At 45.6% G+C, this 23,765-nt stretch overlaps 1 protein-coding gene across 4 annotated transcripts in view; it reads right to left on the bottom strand.

Annotated features, from left to right (window-relative positions):
* The window catches only part of sigirr (single immunoglobulin and toll-interleukin 1 receptor (TIR) domain), a 61,444-nt gene that overhangs the window by 24,563 nt on the left and 13,116 nt on the right, over window positions 1-23,765 (bottom strand). For all 4 annotated transcript variants that reach the window (XM_086007694.1, XM_086007695.1, XM_086007697.1 and 1 more), the window contains exons 2-5: window positions 22,082-22,405; window positions 17,185-17,392; window positions 4,221-4,351; window positions 3,653-3,799 (exon numbers count right to left, since the gene is read on the bottom strand). In XM_086007694.1, the coding sequence (XP_085863820.1) occupies window positions 3,653-3,799; window positions 4,221-4,351; window positions 17,185-17,392; window positions 22,082-22,405 (810 nt within the window). The remainder of the gene's footprint in view (window positions 1-3,652; window positions 3,800-4,220; window positions 4,352-17,184; window positions 17,393-22,081; window positions 22,406-23,765) is intronic.

The raw sequence follows: 23,765 nt of genomic DNA, 5'->3' as shown, positions 1-23,765 counted from the left end.
GATGTACACGGTAGACGTTGGTGAGAACGTAATACGACGTCATGCTGACCAACTTGTGGAATCGAGAACAAGGGTCGACCCCATGTCTACGGCAGAGACACCAGTTGAAGCAGTTATTGAGCCTGTAGCATCTACCTCAGACTCGAACGTACATGATGATGTTCAATCCATAAGAGATCAAATGGATGAGTCACCTCAGCAACAAGAACCAGAGACCCCTGAAAGGCGTTATCCGGCCCGGATCAGGAGGCCTCCTCAGAGACTGAATCTTTGAACAGTTTTGTATGAAAGTTGTATATATGTTATCCATGTTATGTTTAAATTGGGGTGTACACTGTTAAGCTAAAAGGGGAGGAATTGTAGTGTATGTAACCTGTACCACCTTAAGAGACTACCTTAAGGTGATGAACTACTTTCTGATGGCTCCTGTATATTGTAGTACCGGTGGTAACCACACCGGTATATAAACACTGTGGAGCAGTTTGTATTTCAGTTCAGCCCTGACCCTCAACTACTAAAGACCTGTTTAAGTATTCTGTTGTCTGTGTCCAGTTATTCAGCATAACTACAATTGGGAAAACACAGACTCAACAATTACCTTTCAAGTTGGCTCTGGTTAAACAGAGCTAGATTGACAACATCGCGATCTGACGCGATGACGTCATCACGTGGGTCACGTGACGTCCCCTTCGGCAGGAAACGTGATGACGTCAGAGGTAGAGGGCGGGACCAGCCAGTCCTCGTGTGGATTGAAAGAGAAAAGACCTGTTTTGAGCTTCTCCTGTAGTTTCTTGTTTTGTAAAGTTCTTAGACAATAAATTCAGTTTGTTAACTTCCAGTAAGTTATAGATTCTTTGTTAGGAGTGCAGAGACTCCTACAAGACCGAATAATTACAGGCCAGTCAGCCTAACCTCGGTGGTGGGAAAATTATTGGAAAGAATTCTGAAGGACAGGATAAATTTTCATTTAGAAAGACACGGATTAATCAAGAATAGTCGGCACGGATTTGTTAAGGGAAGGTTGTGTCTGACAAACTTGATTGAATTTTTTGAGGAGGTAACAAGGAGGGTAGATCAGGGTAGTGCGTTTGATATAGTGTATATGGACTTTAGTAAGGCTTTTGATAAGGTTTCACATGGCAGACTGGTCATGAAGTTAAAAGCCCATGGGATCCAGGGCAAAGTGGCAAGTTGGGTTCAAAACTGGCTTGGAGACAGGAAGCAGAGGGTAATGGTTGATGGGTGTTTTTGTGACTGGAAGGCTGTTTCCAGTGGGTTTCCGCAGGGCTCAGTACTAGGTCCCTTGCTTTTTGTGGTATATATCAACGATCTTGACTTGAATATAGGGGGTATGATTAAGAAGTTTGCAGATGATACTAAAATTGGCTGTGTGGTTGATACTGAAGAAGGAAGCTGTGGACTGCAGGAAGATATCAATAAATTGGTCAGGTGGGCAGAACAGTGGCAAATGGAATTCAATCTGGAGAAGTGTGAGGTAATGCATTTGGGGAGGGCTAACAAGGCAAGGGAATACACTTTAAATGGTAGGACACTGAGTAGTGTAGAGGAACAAAGGGACCTTGGAGTGCATGTCCACAGATCCCTGAAGGTAGCAGGCCAGGTAAATAAGGTGGTTAAGAAGGCATACGGAATGCTTGCCTTTATTAGCTGTGGCATAGAATACAAGAGCAGGGGGGTTATGCTTCAACTGTATAAAACACTAGTTAGGCCTCAGCTAGAGTACTGCGTGCAGTTCTGGTCACCACATTACAGGAAAGATGTGATTGCACTAGAGAGGGTACAGAGGAGATTTACAAGGATGTTGTCGGGAATCGAGAATCTTAGCTATGTGGAAAGATTGGATAGGCTGGGTCTATTTTCCTTGGAACAGAGAAGGCTGAGGGGAGACCTTATTGAGGTGTATAAAATTATGAGGGGCATAGATAAAGTGGATAGAAAGGACCTGTTTCCCTTAGCAGAGGGGTCAAAAACCAGGGGGCACAAATTTAAAGTAATTGGGGGAAGGTTTAGAGGGGATTTGAGGGGAAATTTCTTCACCCAGAGGGTTGTGGGGGTCTGGAACTCACTGCCTGAAAGGGTGGTAGATGCAGGAACCCTAACCGCATTTAAAAAGTACTTGGATGTGCACTTGGGATGCTCTAACCTGCAGGGCTACGGACCAAGAGCTGGGAAGTTCGATTAGGCTGGATAGCTTTTTGTTGGCCGGCGCGGACACGATGGGCCGAAATGGCCTCCTTCCGTGCTGTAACTTTCTATGATTCTACGTAAAAGATCCCATGGCACTACTTTGAAGAAGAGTAGGGGAGTTATCCCGGTGTCCTGGCCAATATTTATCCCTCAATCAACATAACAAATACAGATTATCTGGTCATTATCACATTGCTGTTTATGAGAGCTTGCTGTGCGCAAAATTGGCTGCCGTGTTTCCTACATTACAACAGTGACTACACTTCAAAAAAAGTACTTCAATGGCTGTAAAGCGCTTTGGGACGTCCGGTGGTCGTGAAAGGCTCTATATAAATGCAAGTCTTTATCCATTATTCCAAAAAGAACCCGTCTCAACCCCTCCATCAGATTCACTCTCATGCACCCATATTATGAAGAGCACTTACTTTTATTTCTCTTATTTTTGAGCAGCAGTCCTCAATGTATGAAAACATTTGCAGAAGGCTGAAGATTTTTAATGTACTGTGAATCATTGTGCATGGAGACATGATAGCAGCCTGCAATTACAAGCCTGATGCACAGTTCCAGCTTCTCGGTGGGTTAACACACTGGTGCGTGGGGTACTGAACCACACAGACCAGGAGGGTCCCAGATTCAGTTCCTGATCATGCTGTGGTAACTGATCTCAGTCGGGGCACTATAATCGGTTTCAGTGGTCTAGGCTGGGGGCAGGAAAATCAGCCAGAGTCCTGAAATCAGCCAGAGTCCTGATCACAATCCAGTGACTCCTGCTGGAATGTGCAAGTGTGAACGTCGTGAGGGCTGGATGGGATTTGGCTGTAATGACACCACAGTAAAGTCGTCTGTCGATACTCAGTGTCTTAAGAACGGCCGTTTAGGTAAAGCAACTGAGGGGGCTACGGCTGGTCATAAGATACCCCAGCAAGAGTTAGCAGAAGAGGAGGAGAGAACATTGGTCAGCTGGGAAAAAACTGAAAGCATAGTTTGAGATGAAAACAGACAATGCTGGAAACGCTCAGCAAATGGGGCATCATGCAGTATGATTTTGCCATTCCCATTTGAAATATTTTCACAGTATGTTCTTTCAAATCCTTCCTCCCCTCCTAACCACCCCCCCCCCGTCTCTGCACCTGCTTAATATCTGTTACATTTCCAGCTTTTTCCAGTTCTGATGAAGGGTCACAGACCTGAAACGTTAACTCTGTTTCTCCCTCCACGGATGCTGCCTGGCCTGCTGAGTATTTCCAGCATTTTCTGTTGTTATTTCAGATTTCCAGCATCCGCAGTATTTTGCTATTATCATAGTAGTTTGCTTCAGCATTGTTTGAGGATTTTTTTCATATCATATACCCAGAGCTTCAAAGAGGGGCTGCTGATGGGTTCGGGACATCCAATATTGAGCCTTTGGCTGTCAAAATAAACACCTGGAGGAAACATCACCTACCATTGACTTCAAACTCTCCGTATTTGTTTCTGTACCAGAGCTGTAGGTCCAGTCGGCACTTCACATACAGCAATCCGACCAGGAGCAATGTAAAGAGCACCAGGAGAGCACCCAGTACTGCTGGCACATGGCTGGCATTGTCTGCAACTAGGAGAAACATATAACAGGTCACACAGCACCCTGGCACAGACTAAACAGGAGAAACAGTAAATAACAAGGGCTACCTTGGGTCCTCATTTCTCAGCCTACCTAGAATGAAATACTTTGCTGCTCCACAAGTACTGACATCTCATAGCATCAGCTCTATTTTTTTTAAGTTTTACTTTTGTGAATTTTTGCTGATCAAGATGAGGGGTGCAAGTGCTGGTGAATGGGATATTTTCCATGCCAGGCACTCAGTGCTAGCATCAAGCACTCCTAAGTCTGGTAAAGTACAGTTAAAGCTCCTCTACTCTGCCCCAACAATATGCCTCAAGACAGGCAAAACACAAGGATCCACATCTATCAATAAGAAAAATCTTGGCATTTACTGCTGGCACTAGCCACAGTCAAGCAGCGTTTGACTCACTTTCTCTTTGTAATGTGAAGGTCGCTGATTCCTTTCTTATGAGACAGGTGAAGATTCCATAGTCATCCTCATCGGTCACGCTGACGTTCAGAAGGCTGGAGAGAAACTTCGCTGAAGCATTATTATTAAACCTGACGAACAAGAATGGAAGGGATTCAGTGACATTATCTAACAATGCAGAGTCCAATATCAGTCTTGCACCTTGTCTCCTCATCCCCAGCAGCACAGCCTCGTTTGACCCACTACAACAGAGTCATATCCTGCCTCCAGGGTTACCACATGATAACTGCTCTCCTTCCATGTTCCCACATCATCCACATGTAGAATTACTTCATTTTGTGCTAGCCTTGGCTCACTGGTGGAACTCTCTCCTCTTGAGTTAGATGATCCAAAACTCGGCTGCCCGTGTCCTAACTCGCACCAAGTCCCATTCGCCCATCACCCCTGTGCTCGCTGACCTACATTGGCTCCCAGTTAAGCAACGCCTCGATTTCAAAATTCTCATCCTTGTTTTCAAATCCCTCCATGGCCTCGCCCCTCCCTATTTCTGTAATCTCCTCCAGCCCCCACAACCCTCCCGAGATATCTGCGCTCCTCTAATTCTGCCCTCTTGAGCATCCCTGATTATAATCGCTCAACCATTGGTGGCCGTGCCTTCTGTTGCCTAGGCCCTAAGCTCTGGAATTCCCTCCCTAAGCCTCTCCACCTCTCTTTCCTCCTTTAAGACACTCCTTAAAACCTACCTCTTTGACCAAGCTTTTGGTCACCTGCCCTCATTTCTCCTCATGTGGCTCGGTATCAAATTTTGTGTCTTTTAATACTCCTGTGAAGCACCCTGGGACGTTTTACTACGTTAAATACAAGTTGTTGTTGTTGGTTCAAGGCCCATTCCAGGACTTGACCATATACTTCAGTGTAGTACTAGGGGAGTGCTGCACTGTTGGAGGTGCTGTCTTTTGAATAAGACTTTAAACCAAGGCCTTGTCTACCCTCTCATAGAATAAAATCATAGAATAGTACAACACAGAAGGAGGCCATTCGGCCCATCAAGTCTGCGCCGAATATGTGGACATAAAAGTTTCTGTGGCAGTATATGAAGAGCAGGAAAATTCTCCTGGTGGCCTGGCTAACATTTATCACTCAACCAACACACCAAATCAGATTATCTGACCATTTATTTTATTTTTGCCTATGGGACCTTGCTGTGTGCAAATTGGCTGTCGCAGTTACCTATATAACAACAATGACTTCACTTCAATAGTGGTGAAGCACTTTGGGACAGTGTCTTGTTTCACCCTGAACTGAGCTTCAAAATCCATCATCAAGATGACCTTCTTCTACCTTTTCAACACTGCTCACCTTTGCCCTTACCTCACCCTCACCCTGCTGGAACCCTATTCCACACCTCTGCCTCTACCTCTACCTCATCCCCCACCACCGCTGGAACCCTCATCCACACCTTTTTCATCTCCTGGCACCTGACAAGGGAAATGGTCCTTAAATCTCTTCACATAAAGTAGGCGACTGCTGCAGGGAAGCATCATTCAAGTGTGTGGTGGATCTGGGTAAATTCTTCATGCAGATCCAGAACAGAAAGAGAGAGAAGATTTTAAACTGGGGAAACCTCCAGGTAAAGAGCTTGAGGATGAATTGCTTCCCATTCAGAGCTGTTAACCTCTCTCATGCAGCACAATGAATGGATGGGGCAGGCTGGTATTCAGACTAGTGAATACAGCTTCAGGTAGGACAGGCTTCCATCAAAAAAAGATCATCTGCTCATTTATCTTATTGCTACCTGTGGGACCTTGCTGTGCGTAAATTGGCTGCCACGTTTGCCTGCAAAACAGCGGAAAATACACCTCGAATAATTCATTTCTGTAAAGCAATTTGGAATATCCTGAGAAGTTGAAAGGTATTATATAAATGCAAATTATTTTTCCCCTTTCTTTATTTGTTCCTATGGTATTTCACCCAAGTGAACTCATGCCAATTACTGGGGTGCCTAAAACTGTGCAAACATTTCAACTGCAGCCCAAGTCCAACATTACTTCTTGCTTTTGTAATCAATACCTTTAGATACAAACCAAAGATTCTATTTGGATATTTTAAGGCCTTAGTTACTTCTGCTGATACCTTTAATGATCCGTATCCTCACACTAATGACTCTCTATGCATCGACTCCATTTAAAATTCTTTCTCTATTCTTACTCCAAAATGTATTACCATAGTTTTCTACATTTGCACTGCATCTACCACGTATCTGCCCATCCTGCTTCCCTATGTATGTTCTGCAGCAGTCTCTCTCCTGCTTGAAGATGCTCCTTAAAACCTAGCCCTTTGACCAAACTTTTAGTCACCTGTCCTAATATCTCAAGGGGCTTGGTATCAAATGTTGTTTGATTGCACATGGCAATTTAATGCAGAGAAGTGTGAAGTGATGCACTTTAGTAGGAAGAATGATAAACTAAATGGTACAATTTAAAGGGGTGCAGGAACAGAGAGACCTAGGGGTGTACATACACACATCTTTGAAGACGGCAGGACAAGCTGAGCAGGCTTTTAAAAAAGCATATGGGATCCTTGGCTTTAGAAACAGAGGCATAGAGTGTGCAAACTGGCTGCCGCGTTTCCTACATTACAACAGTGACGACACTCCAAAAGTACTTCACTCTTTGTAAAGTGCTTCGAGACATCCGGTGGTCGTGAAAGGCGCTATATAAATGCAAGTCTTTCTTTCTAAACCTTTATAAATCACTGGTTAGGCCTCAGCTGGAGTATTCTGCCCAACTCTGGCACCACACTTTAGGAAGGATGTCAAGACTTTGGAGAGGGTGCAGAGGAGATTTAGCAGAACAATACTAGGGATGCGGGACTTCAGTTTCGGGGAAAGACTAGAGAAGCTGGGGGTATTCAGACTAGTGAATACAGCTTCAGGTAGGACAGGCTTCCATCAAAAAAAATCATCTGCTCATTTATCTCATTGCTATCTGTGGGACCTTGCTGTGTCCAGAGCAGAGAAGATTAAGGTAAGATTTAATGGCAGTGTTCAAAATCATGAAGGCTTTTGACAGAGTAAATAAAGAGTAATTGTTTCCACTGGCAGAAGCATCAGTAACCAGACGACACAGATTTAAGGTACTTGGCAAAAGAACCAGAGGCGAAATGGGGACATTTTTTTTCCACATTGAGTTATGATGATCTGCAATGCACTGCCTGAAAGGGTGATGGAAGCAGATTCAATACTAACTTTAAAATGGAATTGGATAAATATTTGAAGGGGAAAAATGTGCAGGGCTATGGGGAAAGGGCAGGTGACTGGGACTGATTGGATAGCTCTTTCAAAGAGCCGACATGGGCTCGATGGGCCGAATGGCTTCCTTCTGTGCTGTATCATTCTATGATTCTATAATTACTTCTTTCTTTCCAGCATTCCCATGTGTTATTACTGTGCTGTTACTGCCATTCCCACATTATTCCTCATCTCCTTCCAGACTTCCTGTAATTTAGCTGTGTAGTGAACACCTTTTAAGATTCAGTCTGCTGTGCTGGAAATAGAGGAGTGGAGTTAAGAAACGTGTGGATAAACTAGTAATCCCAAGACAGTACTTCCCATTTCATTTTGTACAATCCATAATTTGTCTTAAATTCTATGGCAGCTACACAGCTCATTACTGGGCTTATTTCAAATCATGATTCACACAAACACCTTTTCGAATATTGCCAAGGTTCCCTCATTCTGGTTGGGATTTTACCAAGTGGTTTCCATTTTACTGTAATGCTTGGAATGGCGTGCTGTGCCTCACTAAATCTCACAACATACTTGCACACTCACTGCAGACACACACTCCCTAGTGTCCCAGCTAACAGTTAACCCTCAACCATCCTCACGGAGAGAGATTATCTGGTCATTCTCATTGCTGTTTACGGGTCCTTTCTGTGCACAAATTGGCTGCCTCGTTTCCCTACATTACAACAATGACTACACTTCATTAGCTGTAAAGTGCTAACTTTTGAGATGTCCTGAGGCCGTGAAATGTGTTATATAAAGACAGGTTCATTCTTTTTTTATACAAGACACACGCATGCACCAGCTCCTTTGGCATTGCTCATTTCAGTCAAATTCAGTTTTTATTACATTTTTCTGGAACCAAATTCAGTGACATTGTTTTTTTCTGTAAATTAGTGGCCTTCCTTCGTGTATATATACTTTAACCACGTCTATAAATTTTTATTTCTAACCTTCTTTAAAGTCCAAGATACACATGAAGACAGTAAACAACTTGGAGTAGGCTGAAGGCAGGTCTGTGGGACAAGATTGTATGAAAAGGGTGGGGAATTGTGGGATTCAGCAGCAGTTACAGGGGGATTGACTTGTTTTTAAGGATTGGTGGGTGGTTCTGAGCTACGACACTACTGTGGAGGGAGACTATTTGTGAAGTGTGCTTACATTGGCAGAGTACTGGGAAGGGGGTCCTATGGGCTGGGACTGCTGCCGTAGGGGTGTGGTGTGGCGAGAAGGGAGTTCTGGGGTTTGGCAGTGCTGGGAAGGTGATCTTGGGATCTGGGATGGGAGGGCCAGTATTTGGGAACAGGAGAGTGGGTACCAGAGTGTGGGAGCATTGAAGGAGGTCTTTCGGATGTGGGAGCACTTCAAGGGGAGTCCCCAGGTATGAGAGCACTTGGAGAGGTGCCTCGGGGCCATTATAGTGGTGGGAGGAGAGTTAGAGCGTGAACAAGTGGTGGGAGTGTGGTTGTGGGGTCTAAGAGAAGTGGGAAGGGAGTATTGGGACTGACATCCTGGGAATTTTGCAGTGCTGGAGGGGAAAGCCTGAAGAATGGGGTCACTCAGTGGTGTTTTAGGGAGGAGGATTGCTGGGCACTGAAAGCACTCAAGGGAACAGTGAGATCTGTGAGGAGCAGAGTGGGTGGGTGGGGAGCAGGCTTGGGGAGCTGGGGGTTGTGGGTAAGGGAGCACAGCAAAAGAGGTCCCCCAAATCTGGAATATGGAAAAACTGGGGAGGATTGGGCAGCGAGACACCTGAAAGCATGGGGGTTGGAGACAGGGGGCAGGGGGAGTGGGGGCGCGGTGTAGGATGTTGTCCTACTGGAGGGATCTGGGCTCAGCTAATATTGAGGAGTGTACAGGAGATTGGAGGCTTTGGGCCTTCTTGCATTCTCTCCACTCCTCGTCATAATGCTAGAAGCAGGATGGAAACTGGATTTTCAACACTGCTTGGGGAAACTCTCACTTGTGCCTTTAGTTTATTTGCTGTTATAGAGCTGGCAAATGTATGGTTTTAAAATGGGGACTGAATTACATCTGCATGCCCTGGTCTAATTATTCCTTGCCCTCAAACTCCACTTCATCTGAAGATTAAACCTGGTCTTGGCTCCCTGTATGCAATGTCAGATGAGATCGACTAGTAATAATAAGTATATATACTAGTTGATGTCCGTTTCTGTCATATTTTAAACGTCACACTGTCCAACGCAAATTTCTGTGCCACTCTTGAAACAAAATATAAAGAAGCATAGACAAAGACCGTCATTTGGAATATACAGATGAACAGCAACAGAAAATTTAAGACACGTTGGGGTTGATTTTGTGGAACCTGTCGGGAAGAAGGCGGGACTTCCCCTTTTGGGTTTCTGACCCGCCTACTTCGACGTCCGGCCAATCCGCGCGATTTTCCCTTGATTGACCTTGTTAAGCCCGCCCAGCAGGCCAATTAAGGGCCACCCGGCAACAGGTGACGTCACAGACTGCAATTTCATCTGTCAAGATTTCTGACAGATGAAATATCAGTATTTCACAGCTGTTTGAAGCTGTCAAACACAGACAGTCTGATTTCTAAGCCGAGTCCTTCTACGCAGACTCAGTTAGAAATCTCAGCAGCACTAAAAGCTGCAGGCTGTCACTTTTGACAGATCGCAGCCGTTCAGCTTTAAGTTCCGGCTGACTGATGCGCTCCCGAAGGCAAGTAAAAGTTCTTTACACACTTTAGACACACCAAACACACTAACCTTTACACTCATGCACCCATCACTCACCTGAGCGCCGACATCGCGACCCCTCCAACTCATTCAACCCGACGGCCCGCCGCTCCAACCTGGCGTGGTTTGGAGCCGTCGGGAAACCCACACGAAACCCCTCAAAATGGGGATTAGGCTAAAAACTGCCTGTTAACTACCTGTTAACAGGCAGTTAATTGGCACTAATCCCTTCCCGCCTGGTTTTGGCGGGTCCCAGTGCGGGGCGGGTACCCGCCGCCCCTGAAACTTACGTGGGGCGGGGTTTTGGGCGGGACCCCCAAAGTCGGGATTTCCCCCCCCCCCCCCCGACACGCCTGAAACCCCGCCTGGCGGCTCCCCGAAAATCTAGCCCATAATATCTGCAGCATCTTAATTGGCTCATGTATGAACTCACTGAGCATTTCCTTAATATTAGCTCGGTTTCAAAGCCTTAAAGAGACACACAACCATACTTTAACAGCAAAGCAACATTGCATTTTACATGGTAGAATAGTGGTAATTCCATAGTCCCATTCACCCAGTGGGGAGCACAGATTTAAGAAGCGGGGCGATGATGTTGTAGTTCTGTTTCTGCCAGCGCTCCCTTCGAGCATGGCTTCCCTGCTGGAAGTGCAGGACCGCTATTATCCCTCATGTTCCTGTCCTTATAAAACAGCACATCCTCTGACTTAGCAGGCGGTTAAGAAGGCAAATGGTATGTTGGCCTTCGTAGCAAGAGGGTTCGAGTACAGGAACAAGGATGTCTTGCTGCAGTTGTACAGGGCCTTGGTGAGACCGCACCTTGAGTATTGTGTGCAGTTTTGGTCGCCTTATCTGAGGAAGGACATTCTTGCCATGGAAGGGGTGCAGCGAAGATTCACCAGGCTGATACCTTGGATGGCAGGAATGACGTATGAGGAGAGATTGTGTCGATTGGGCTTATGCTCACTGGAGTTTAGAAGATTGAGAGGGGATCTCATCGAAACCTATAAGATTCTGTCAAGCCTGGACAGACTAGATGCAGGAAGGATGTTTCTGATGGCCGGGGAGTCCAGAACCAGGGGTCATAGTCTAAGGATAAGGGGTAAGCCATTTAGGACTGAAATGAGGAGGAATTTCTTCACCCAGAGAGTGGTGAACCTGTGGAATTCTCTGCCACAGAAGGCGGTGGAGGCCAGTTCATTAAATATATTCAAGAAGGAGTTGGATATATTTCTTAAGGCTAAAGGGATCAAGGGATATGGGGAGAAGGCAGGGACAGGGTACTGAATTTGGATGATCAGCCATGATCTCATTGAATGGCGGAGCAGGCTCGAAGGGCCGAATGGCCTACTCCTGCTCCTATCTTCTATGTTTCTATGTTTAGTCTACTTTTTAACATATATGCACGCACACATGTATTTAGCAATCGCAACATATTATTGATTCTTACTCGCCACGTCTGCAGGGATTTTATTCCTGACCTCATTTGACTTTAACATTTTCAATAATGGCAAGGCTTTGGTTAATGTTTATAGTACCAGATATGCAGTTTATAGTGCTCCCCGAGACTCGGTAGGTAACTGCATCATCCAGCCTCAGGTTCAATCCCGAGTGGGCAGCTGTTGGAGAGGGAGAAATCGCCACAATTGGCTTCAGCACATCTGGCTAGAGGTGAAACACTAGCCCAAGTTCCTGATTGCGGTCTGTATGGTAAACAGCATTTCACTTCTAGCTCCCATTTTGTAAATTGGGATGGATTCTGCCTGCTGTTGTAGGCTGATGACAATAGCAGTGGCATTTTGACCATGGCATCAGGGACTATGTAACAGAAATATCCATTCTATAATGACAGGGTGGCACTAGGAGTCTGGCCTTTTCCAGTTGGGAAAAATAGGAAACCAATGGAAGTTGAATCAGACACAGCTCCACAGCAGGTCGGATTATGAGGCAATTTTCTTTCCCAATTTTCTCTCCTCTGGAAGGCAGTGCGTTTTGTCAGGTTACAATTCAATATGCATTGGCAGGAGTGGCAGCCCCATTACCTCATCCTCTTCATGTGTGAGTCTCGATAGTGCCAGTAGTCTGTTAGACAATTGAGAGATCATAGCTCAGCCCAGTCGGTTCCCACCCTATGTCCAGATGCGATTTTTACATCGGGGGGTCAATGTATAACAATCAGGAGCAGAAAATGGGGCTAATCTTCCTTACCCTAGCCCAGCAACTTAAGGCCAGTTGTAGCACCCTAATTGCTGCTCTGGCTGAGATCAGTTAACTCAGTACAGGCCAGAGATTGTGTCGAATCTGTTCGCCTCAGTGCCACACTAGGTACCCATTTTGCTACTCAGTTATCGGGAAGCTCATTCCAGATTTCCTTTTAAAAACTTGAATGTTGAGGAGTTGCAGTGTTCAAAGAAATCTGTGTAACACTCGTAAGTCTGGGTAATACCATAGAAAGACCACAGCCAGAGATCTTCCTCTGAACTCAGGTGGAAGTGTAAACTTGAGGAATCTGCAGCTGTTGCCTGAATTAGCACGAATTACAGTTTAGTTCTTAAAGAGGAAGGTAATTCTATTGGGGGGGGGGGGGGGGGCGGGTGGCGGTGGAAAAGTAGTCGATTACTAAAAGTACGCCACAATTTTATATTAAAAAAGATGAATAAAAATATTTGTTGACTTTTTCTTCAAACGTCCATAGTTTGCCACCAGGTCAGGCCCCCTCCTCACCAGCAGGCTGTATTATGAGGTAATTGACAGGGAGCATTCGGGAACAATTCCAAAGAGTGGAATGGCAAATGCAACTTTGGTCCGAAGACAAACTGGCCAAATCCAAGAATACTGAACAGGTATTTTTGTGGATATAAAATGCAGCAGACCCCACTAGATATTCCTTTCCCTTTACAGCAGTGTTGTCCAACACATTAGCCAGTCGTGGCTAATTGCATTTTTGATTAGTAAATAAAAAATGAGTAATAGACACGGTCGTTGAGCAAGTGATCTCAATATTCATATTCATGTGGCATATGCATGTGTACTTTAACCTTTTTGTGCATTGTTGTTGGTAAAATGGTAAGATGAAAGGCAAGTGTTTTTTTGATCACTGTGTGCACTTTACTTTCTTAGTTACTGATTAATAATTGTCTGCTAAAATGGTGTTTATAACAGGAGTGAAAAAGCTGGACTTCAGCACCATGGAAACACCAGCAGCATTGCGTGAGAGGGAAGCTACCATCAAGATCAGCTCGACCAATCGGACTAACTTCTCCAGGCCAGCAGAAGAAAGCAAACCTACCAACGAGCAGCTCCAACCAGGGGCGCCATGGCAAAGGGCGGGTGGCATCCAACCGCATCTTGGTGAGCAGGGACGGGTCTGGCACTGCCTGCTGTGCAAGTCAGCAATCACTCTGAAGTCAAAGTACCGCTTGCAACTGCTGGACACAAGCCTGGAAGCTGCACTAAGATGTCCAGTGTCTGATCAATTAATTCCAGAATTCCAAGCTTTGGTGAAAGAGCAAGACTGCAATGTTTCACACTGAATGGTGGTAGATATTTGTTAAGTAAATATGCACGTGAAGTACATTTACCTGTATTGCGTGTATGGTATTTTCAACTAAAATTAGTGCACGTGGCTAAAATTATATTGCTGTAGCCACACCTGTGGCTAGTCAGCGATTTCTTTTGGACAACATTGCTTTACAGCATGTATAGGTAATATTAGATAGTTTGCACAGATTGAGCCGAGTAGTCTGCACTTACACTGTGATTAATCCACTAAAAGGTACCAAAAATAAATGGTGTTTGATTTAGTGCAGAAACATCAAAAAAGGTCGGATGCAACCACAACATCTGTAGTATCAGATCGTCTGAAGACAAAAAAAGGTCTCAAGCAATGCCAAAGAGTAAACTAGTCAATGACACCCAAGGCATACAGACCAGAAGGTACCAGGCTCAATTCCTGCTCTGTTGCGGATTTAGCTGATGACAGATAGGGGAGCAGCTGGGGTGCTACAATTGGCCTCGATGCTCTTGGGTTAGGGAGGCCAGAAATTCAGCCAGTTTTCCTTTGCCTGATGACTCTCCACCAACTCCAACTGGAAAGTGTGGATATCAAGTGAGGACCGGATCAGACTCTGCTCTGGTGCCCTCCATGTTTGAATAACCTGCCAACACTCACTATATTTTTTTAAATTGAGAATCCTGGGTACAGGGCCCAGGTTCAAAGTGCAGAGCACCACCAAGGTTGAAAAGAGCTAAGGTAAATAGAAAAATTAGCAATTAGGTTAAGCCAAGCTTGGTCTTTAAAAGCCCATAGACTGCAGGAAGAAAGGCTGAGTGAGGGGTAAGGAATTCCAGTTTTGAGGTCCAGGAAATATTGAAATATTGAATTAGAGTAGGAGGCGATGTGATGAGTCTTGATTTCAACACAATGAGGATGGAGCAAGGAGGAATACCATGCAAGTTTGCAGACGACACAAAGCTGGGTGGGCATGTGTGCTGTGAGGAGGATGCAGAGAAACTCCAGTATGATTTGGACAGGTTGGGTGATTGGGCAGATGCATGGCAGATACAGTATAATGTGGATAAATGTGAGGTTATCCACTTTGGTGGCAAAAACAGGAAGACAGATTATCTGATCGGCAATAGATTGGGAAAAGGGGAAGTGCAACGAGACCTGGGTGTCCTTGTGCACCAGTCGCTGAAGGCAAGCATGCAGGTGCAGCAGGCAGTTAAGAAGGCAAATGGTATGTTGGCCTTCGTAGCGACAGGATTCAAGTACAGAAGCAAGGATGTCTTGCTGCAGTTGTACAGGGCCTTGGTATTGTGTGCAGTTTAGGTCACTTATCTGAGGAAGGATGTTCTTGCCATGGAGGGAGTGCAGCGAAGATTCACCAGACTGATACCTGGGATGGCAGGAATGACGTATGGAGAGAGATTGGGTCGATTAGGCTTATATTCGCTAGAGTTTAGAAGAATGAGAGGGGATCTCATTGAAACGTTTAAAATTCTAACAGGACTAGACAGACTAGATGCAGGAAGGATGTTCCCGATGGTCGGGGAGTCCAAAACCAGGGGTCACAGTCTAAGGATAAGGGGTAAGCCATTTAGGACTGAGATGAGGAGGAGTTTCTTCACCCAGAGAGTGGTGAACCTGTGGAATTCTCTACCACAGAAGGCAGTTGAGGCCAACTTATTAAATATATTCAAGGAGGAGTTAGATATATTTCTTAAGGCTAAAGGGATCAAGGGATATGGGGAAAAAGCAGGGACAGGGTACTGAGTTTGGATGATCAGCCATGATCTCATTAAATGGTGGAACAGGCTCGAGGGACCGAATGGCCTACTCCTGTTCCTATCGTCTATGTTTCTATGTAAGCCAATGTATTAGGAAGGACTAGGCTCACATATGATGGGTGACAACCTAGGTAAGATACCAGAAAACTGCCAGATCATAACTATACCCTAGCAAGATGGCAGTATCTTCAGGAGAGAACAAAAAAGGGGAGAAAACAGGGGGTGGAAGAAAACTATGGATTATTTAACACTCTGTGTTAATATTGGTTTAATCAGCCAGTGATTACCTGTAGGTAGGGCATTTACAGCCTGGGTTGCAACCGCCTCACCCAGAAATGTCCCCTCTCAATCTCACTTCATAACCTACCTCGCAGTAACCCCTCACAAAGATCAGTCTGCAAGCACTCCTGAGGGGAGCTAGGTCTATATCTCACTGATGTCTCTGGTATATCAGCCCACTGACCCAGAATGGCATTAATACAGAACTTCCAGACGCCCCAGCCTTAAGTGCGGCAAGGTTTGACACAAGAAAGGTGCAGGGAAACCAGTCAACTGCCCACGAGGATGAGCACTTGAAACTGACCAACAAATTCTAAATTACTCAACAACCTATGTCAGTAACCAGACAAAACTTCCAAACTTCAGTGGAAATAGCCCACTTAGAACTACACCTGCATACCAACCAAAACCACGCAGACATGTGACATGTCTCCTCAATTAATTGTCATTAGAAAAATATGGATTATTAAATGATAGCCAGCACGGATTTGTTAAAGGAAAATCGTGTTCGACTAACTTGATTGAGTTCTTTGTTGAAGTAACGGAGAGGGTTGGTGAAGGTAGTGCAGTTGATGTTGTGTATATGGACTTTCAAAACATGTTTGATAAAGTACCACATAATAGACAGGTTAGGAAAATTGAAGTCCATGGAATTAAAGGGGCAGTGACTAAGAGGCAGAAATTAGTGGTGAACGGTTGTTTTTCAGACTAGAGAAGTGTGCAGTGGTGTCCCCCAGGGGTCAGCATTGGACCACTGCTCTTTTTGATTATATTAATGAGCTGGACTTAGGTATACAGGGCATAATTTCAAAGTCTGCAGATGACACGAAACTTGGGAATGTATTAAACAATGAGGAGGATGGTAACAGACTTCAGGAGGACATGGACAGACTGGTAAAATGGGCAGACATATGGCAGATGAAATTTAACGCAGAGAAGTGTGAAATTATGGATTTTGGTGGAAAGAATGAAGAGAGGAAATATAAACTAAATGGTACAATTGAACAGGGGAGTGGGATTAATCAAACAGCTCTACCAAAGAGCTGGCACAAGCACAATGGGTCAAATGGCCTCCTTCTGTGCTATATAATTCCATGATTTCCAATCAATTTTCTCACCGCCTATCCCCACCCCACCCGATCCCAGGGTACAGCTTCACAGGTGCTGGTCACCTGTTGTACCTCACTCATGTGGCACATTCTTCATAGGTGAACCTTGTCATTGTTGGCAGTCTATTTGATTGGGGGTGGGGGGCGGTTGTTAGGAAGATAAAGTAACAGCAAAGTCTGATCCTGTCTAAGGATTTTTGAGGTGCACTGTTATTACAGACGGACCAAGCAACAGACATGTTAGCCGTCCCTATCCCCTCCAGTAGAATATGGGAATTGATAGAGCATATTACCTGGTCTCCTCGGTGTGGGTGTATTTACTACTGTTGGTGATCACATGTCCATCCTTACTCCACTGGATGTTTGGGTCACACCAGTTGAACTTCTGATCGTAGAGTAGCTTCACTGTGCAATTCAACACAAGCCAGGACCCAATGGAAAGTTGGTTAACCTGATTTCCAGGAGGAGACAGGAACTTAGGAGGAAGGTCACAGCGACTGTCTAAACAAACACAGACACATTACTACAGAACATGTGACTAACAAACACCTGTTACTACATTGTAGGGATTCAGAAGATCCTTCCACAAGAGAGAGTAGGGATCTACGAGAGCCCTTCTGTAGGGAGAGAACAAGGCACTTCCAGCTGCCAGGATGCAGCCAAGTCACCAGCTGCCCCATTGTCTGTCACATCAGTCACGAGATGCAGTCTGACGGACCTAAAGTGAGGAACAATCAGACAGTTTCTATAAACAAAAAACTGTACTTCTGGCCTTGCAGCACAAAGAATCAAAAGTAGAAATAAGTTCTGATTTATTTTACTTTTTGCCAATTGCCCTTCTCCTATCTCCTGCAGGTGCTGACTCTTGCTGGCATATTTATCTGCAGTTCCAGTTGCCCTCCAGCACATCACCCAAGTGGTCAATCTTCATGAGCGAGCCTAGACAGCGAGTGGCTTCACCCACTAAACAATTGAGGGAAATACAACAAGGTCCAATATTTAACATCCAGGTTAAGCATGTGCTACATGAGAGACCAACTGTTGAATCCTAATCTTGAACAAAGAAAGATTCACTCACAGCCACTCTCCTCTATAAAGGGGACTGGATTGTGCACAGTACAATAGTGCTCAACAACGCAATAAAAACAGGCCAGCAGTCCAGAAGACACCAGGTTCAATTCCTGATCTGTGCTAATTTAGCCAAACTCAGCCAGGGCAGTGGTCTGTGTTATACAATTGACCAGAGTATTTCTGGCACACAGAAGGGGAAAAATAATAAACGTGTCTCTTGCTCCTACTTGCTATCCAATGACCTTGCTAGAAAGTGCTTGTGAGGGTAGGATCAGGATCAGGCTCGGTTACGATGCCTTCCAATGTCAAATAGCTTGTTGAAAAATGAAGCGTGGCTTCATGGAGAGTGGAAATGTATATCACAAGAATCAACCCGGGGGGGGGGGGGGATAGAAAGATAAAGTATTAAGGTAACTGATTCTGCAGAATTATAGCAATTTTCAACTCCTAATTTCCTTGCTCATTGATAGAAATATCACAAGGACACATCTCCACACTATTCATTACTATGCTTTTATTATCACCGGAACTGCTGTTGACTGCCAGCACTAGGCAAGTGAGAGAGGCTGCAAGAATCAGTAACCTGATAATTCAAGGTGATTGCAGTATTCTAATGGTTAAGCAGTCAGAGCATGGACAACAGGAAAAGAGGGGTGAAAGCACAAGGAATCTCAGAGGTAATCAGTGACTACTTAACATAACATGTCCAGAACCAGCGTGGATGTTACATTAGATTTAGTGTTTAGCAGTGCACTGAACCTAAACAGGAACTGTCAGGTGGATCCCAGCATCTCTGATAAAGGTGCAGTAACGTGGGCACCATGTGCATTTAGAGACTGCAGCACCACTCTCCCCTAAAGAGACCAATAAGGAGGCTATCCCATCGGCCTAAGGTCACATATACAAGGCAAATTACTTACCTGTTCAAGGCCAACACAGCTTGGCACAGACTCACTCCCCACAGTACTGGCCACACGCCCGCTGTGGCAGTGCAGAGTTCAATTCCTCATGGGGCCTTTTTTCTTCCCTGAAATCGTTGACCTTTGCTGAAGGATCATTTTGCAGGTACTGGCCTCCTCATTCAAATAGACATTCTTCACATTTGAGCCTGGACAGCCAGAGTCATTCACTTTGGGGAGGATATCCCTTCTTCTTAGGCAGTCCCTCGGAACCGAAGATGACTTGCTTCCACTTAAAAATGAGTTCTCAGGTGACTGATGAGTCCAATGCGGGACCTACAGTCTCTGTCACAGGTGGGGCAGACAGTGGTTGAAGGGGCGGGTGGGTGGGGTGCTTGGGTTGACGTGCGCTGCTTCCGCTGTTTGCGCTTGGCTTCCGCTTGCTCCCGGCGAAGAGACTCGAGGTGTTCGGCACCTTCCCTGATGCTTCTCCCCCACTTTGTGCAGTCTTGGGCCAGGGATTCCCAGGTGTCGGTGGGGATGTTACACTTTTTTAAGGAGGCTTTGAGGGTGTTCTTGGAGTGTTTCCTCTGCCCACCTGGGGCTCTCTTGCCATGTCGGAGCTCCGAGTAGAGGGCTTGTTTTGGGAGTCTTGTATCGGGCATGCGGACGATGTGACCCATCCATCGGAGCTGATCGAGCGTGGTCAAGGCTTCGATGCTGGGGATGTTGGCCTGAGCGAGAACACTGACATTGGTGCGCCTATCCTGCCAATGGATTTGCAGGATCAGACCACCACCTAATCCGCTCTGTCATCTCCATCAATGTAACCCCAAAACAGCGGCGGCAACAGAAACAATGCCGCAGGAAAATCAATGCTGGAGCACTCAAAGACCCCACTAAGAAAGCCCTATTCAGCTTGCGCCTCACAAACAACCTGACGACTCCCAGTGATGCAGAGACACAGAGTGCCCACAGTGCCTGCTCTACACTCAAGGCCTCCATAATCAGCACCTGTGAAGAGACGCTCGGTCACTCGGCCAGGAAACACCAAGACTGGTTCGGCGAGAACGACCAGGAGATCCAGGAGCTAACAAGCCGCAAGCGCAAGGCATTCCTGATCTGGAAACAGCAACACAACTCGAGAGCAAGAAAGCAGCTCTACAGACGCCTGAGGGCCGAGGTCCAACAAAAAACTCGCGACCTAAAGAACAGGTGGTCGGTGGAGAAAGCGCAGGAGATCCAGCAGCTAGCCAACAACCAAGACGTGCGTGGATTCTTTAGCGCAGTCAAGACCGCCTACGGCCCAAGCACCCAAGGTCCTACCCCACTACGGGCCAAGAACGGAGCGATACTCATCAATGACACGGAGGCAGTCAGTGCCCGCTGGAAGGAGCACTTCGAACATCTCCTTAACCGAGACTCTGGAGGATATCACGGCCAAGTTCAATCCTGTCCTTGTAGGACATCCGGATATCGATCAGGAGCAGGAACTCTGGCTAATATTTCTTCTCGTAGAGACACCATTTTCTGTGCAACTGCTCTCGTATCTAGACTTTCAGCCATACTATTCACATGGTTTTTAACACATCAGCGGGACCAGTGTGCTGCTTGGAAAAGAGACGAGACCACAGGTGAGCTGGAATGTGTTTGCAGTACCCACACAGCCCATGCAGGTAGGTGACGACAGCTAGTTGCTGAGTATCCACATCCAGGGAAAGGAACATCTTTACATTCCACCCATCAGCACAGCCAAACCTGAGTCTAACAACCCACTGGCAGTACAGAGTTTGCTCCTAACAAACCTTGCCGGAGGTGCTGTGACCATTTGACCAACTGAAACGTGTGCATAAGGAAATCACTTCGCTTCTCTTAACTGAATAATTCCATGAAACGAACAATTCTCCGGCCCGAGCAGAGAAATCAAGATGCGCTCTGTGCTATCTACGACAGAACCTAAATCTAATGCAGGTACTCGGACTCTCTACACCGGAATCTAAATGCAGCCCTATCCGAGCCTTGGCTCCCTTAGACATCACTGTACGTATTTACTGAAAGTCCACATCCCTTTTGGTGTTTCTGGCCCATGTTTCAGTGTCACTCCCATCACACACCATTTTCAGCATACTGGCTGCTTTTTTATCAACTGTCCTATTCACACACATATGTAATATACACTCTCAGATATAAGCAACGCATGGGCATTGATTTCAGTACTTACATAATTGAAGAAGAATCTGACTAAAAAAAAAGTTCTTAGAGAAAAATAACACTTACAAATTGTAACACCTTGCATTTCCATATAGGAAGGTGTCTCAAAGCACTTAAATTAAGGAGGAAAATAAAGAGTACTCTAATCTATTCACCCCTTTAAACCAACGCTCCCCTTTACCACCCTCCCTTTAAACCAATGCTCCCCTTTACCACCCTCCCTATAAACCAATGCTCCCCTTTACCACCCTCCCTTTAAACCAACGTTCCCCTATACCACCCTCCCTTTAAACCAATGCTCCCCTTTACCACCCTCCCTTTAAACCAACGCTCCCCTTTACCACCCTCCCTATAAACCAATGCTCCCCTTTACCACCCTCCCTATAAACCAATGCTCCCCTTTACCACCCTCCCTATAAACCAATGCTCCCCTTTACCACCCTCCCTATAAACCAACGCTCCCCTTTACCACCCTCCCTTTAAACCAATGCTCCCCTTTACCACCCTCCCTTTAAACCAATGCTCCCCTTTACCACCCTCCCTATAAACCAATGCTCCCCTTTACCACCCTCCCTATAAACCAATGCTCCCCTTTACCACCCTCCCTATAAACCAATGCTCCCCTTTACCACCCTCCCTTTAAACCAATGCTCCCCTTTACCACCCTCCCTTTAAACCAACGCTCCCCTATACCACCCTCCCTATAAACCAATGCTCCCCTTTACCACCCTCCCTTTAAACTGATGTTCCCCTTTACCACCGTCCCTTTAAACCAATGCTCCCCTTTACCATCCTCCCTTTAAACCAATGCTCCCCTTTACCACCCTCCCTTTAAACCAATGCTCCCCTTTACCACCGTCCCTATAAACTGACGCTCCCCTATACCACCGTCCCTATGAACTGATGCTCTCCCTTATCAGGCACTGCTAAACTCCAAAGTGAATTGATCCTTCCTGGAACACATTAGTTTTACAAACCATTTAAACATTTTGAGTTGCTATATCCTCACCATCCAATTGGAGGCGCATGGTGAAGGAGCGATAGCTCTGGCCGTTCAGGCTGACCGTGCAGGTATAATTGCCAACATCAATCATGTGCAGGGCATAGAATGTGAGAAACGCAGTCCCATTTGGGTAGGTGGTGCTAATTATGCGAGAACTTTGGTTAATATTCAAAGGGAGACAGTCCTTGCTCCACTCGACAGTGAACCTTAAAGCAGAGTGTATCTGCTGCAGCAACACCTCATCCAGAGGACAGAACAAGTGATGACTTGGTTCCTGCTCTGTCCACAGGTAATGGTCATAGAAGCGGTCAGCATCAACACATGAGAGATCTGTCAATATATTTTAAAAAAGGAAAGCAATGTTAGTGGCTCAGGTTTTACAAAGAGTATCACATTTCAGCAGCTCAGGTTTTACAATAGTATCACATTTACCTTACACACGACTCAACCGCAACCAAATTTGAACGACGTCATAAAACGCCTCACCAGCTCTGCCTGACTAAACTGTCATCAGTCGCTCGCTCAGCTCTTGTGCTACAGCTTCAGACAATTCACCCAGTTTCACCTGTGCCATTGCTCCATGCCCTGCCAAAGTAAGGCAACACCAGACATGCCAGAGCAGCATGCCAGTTGTTCAGCTCTACACAACCATCCAGATCTACCTGTGCCAGAGCTCCACACCAGCCACCTACCACAAACCATGTTCGGACCACATCACAGCCAAATAACTACGTGCATGGCACAGCTCACTACACATGCCAGTCATGTGCCAGAACCCAGCTCTACACATAACCAGCCCAAGGCATTCCTACTCTCAATGTATTTGGCAAGAAATCTAATTCCTTCCTTTGCCACCACCCAAGAACTCCAACACCTCCACCTGAACATGCAGGAGAACGGAGAGCATTCACTCTCCAACACCTCCACCATAAGAATATTTTTTGATAATTAATTCAAATGAAGTCCCAATCTATAAACGCTTTGGGATAATGTTATAATTTTACTTATACCAGAGACACTTCTGCTTTGGACTGAACTCAGTCTGCTGGAAAATCCACAAAACATTTCTGTTAATGTATTAAAACGTGAAAAGCTTTACAAAAGTTCCTGGTGTATTCTGCTGGTAATTAAGTTACTTTGCGATTGGGGAGGGGGAAAGGGACTGGCTCCCCTAAAAGGGTGCAGGTTTCTTATGAAAAAAGGGGGATGCCGATAATACAGCACTTTGGAACCCTTTACGGGGGCACTCGGGAACTCTCCCAATTTCCCATAGAGCCAGTCCGCCCCCATCACGAGTGATGCGTCATGAGTAACCATGGTCCTACATTACAACAGCGACTACACCTTAAAGTACTTCATTGGCTGTAAAGTGCTTTGGGATGACCTGAGGTTGTGAAAGGCGCTATATAAATGCAAGTCTTTCTTTTTTGCTGGAGTCAAGAGAAAATTTTCCCAGAAGTTTTCCTGAAGTTGGCCACATTTTTTTTCCTCCCCCAGGAGTGTTACCAGTGGTAAGGAAGGCACGAGGTTGCACTGCTTACCCCAGGGTGAGCACCAACAGGCCTGACAGTCTTGCCCTTTTTGTATGCAAAAATCCTTCCTAATGTTGAAATAAGTGCCCTGATATCACAGCTTTGTAATATAAATTAGTGTGACTGCCTTTGGTGTCTGACTTTCAACATCATTTGGT

This window comes from Somniosus microcephalus, chromosome 15, assembly GCF_052327205.1.
Source record: "Somniosus microcephalus isolate GS21.2 chromosome 15, FLI_Smic_1.0, whole genome shotgun sequence".
Lineage (NCBI taxonomy): Eukaryota > Metazoa > Chordata > Chondrichthyes > Squaliformes > Somniosidae > Somniosus > Somniosus microcephalus.
This window is presented reverse-complemented; position numbering and strand designations above follow the sequence as displayed.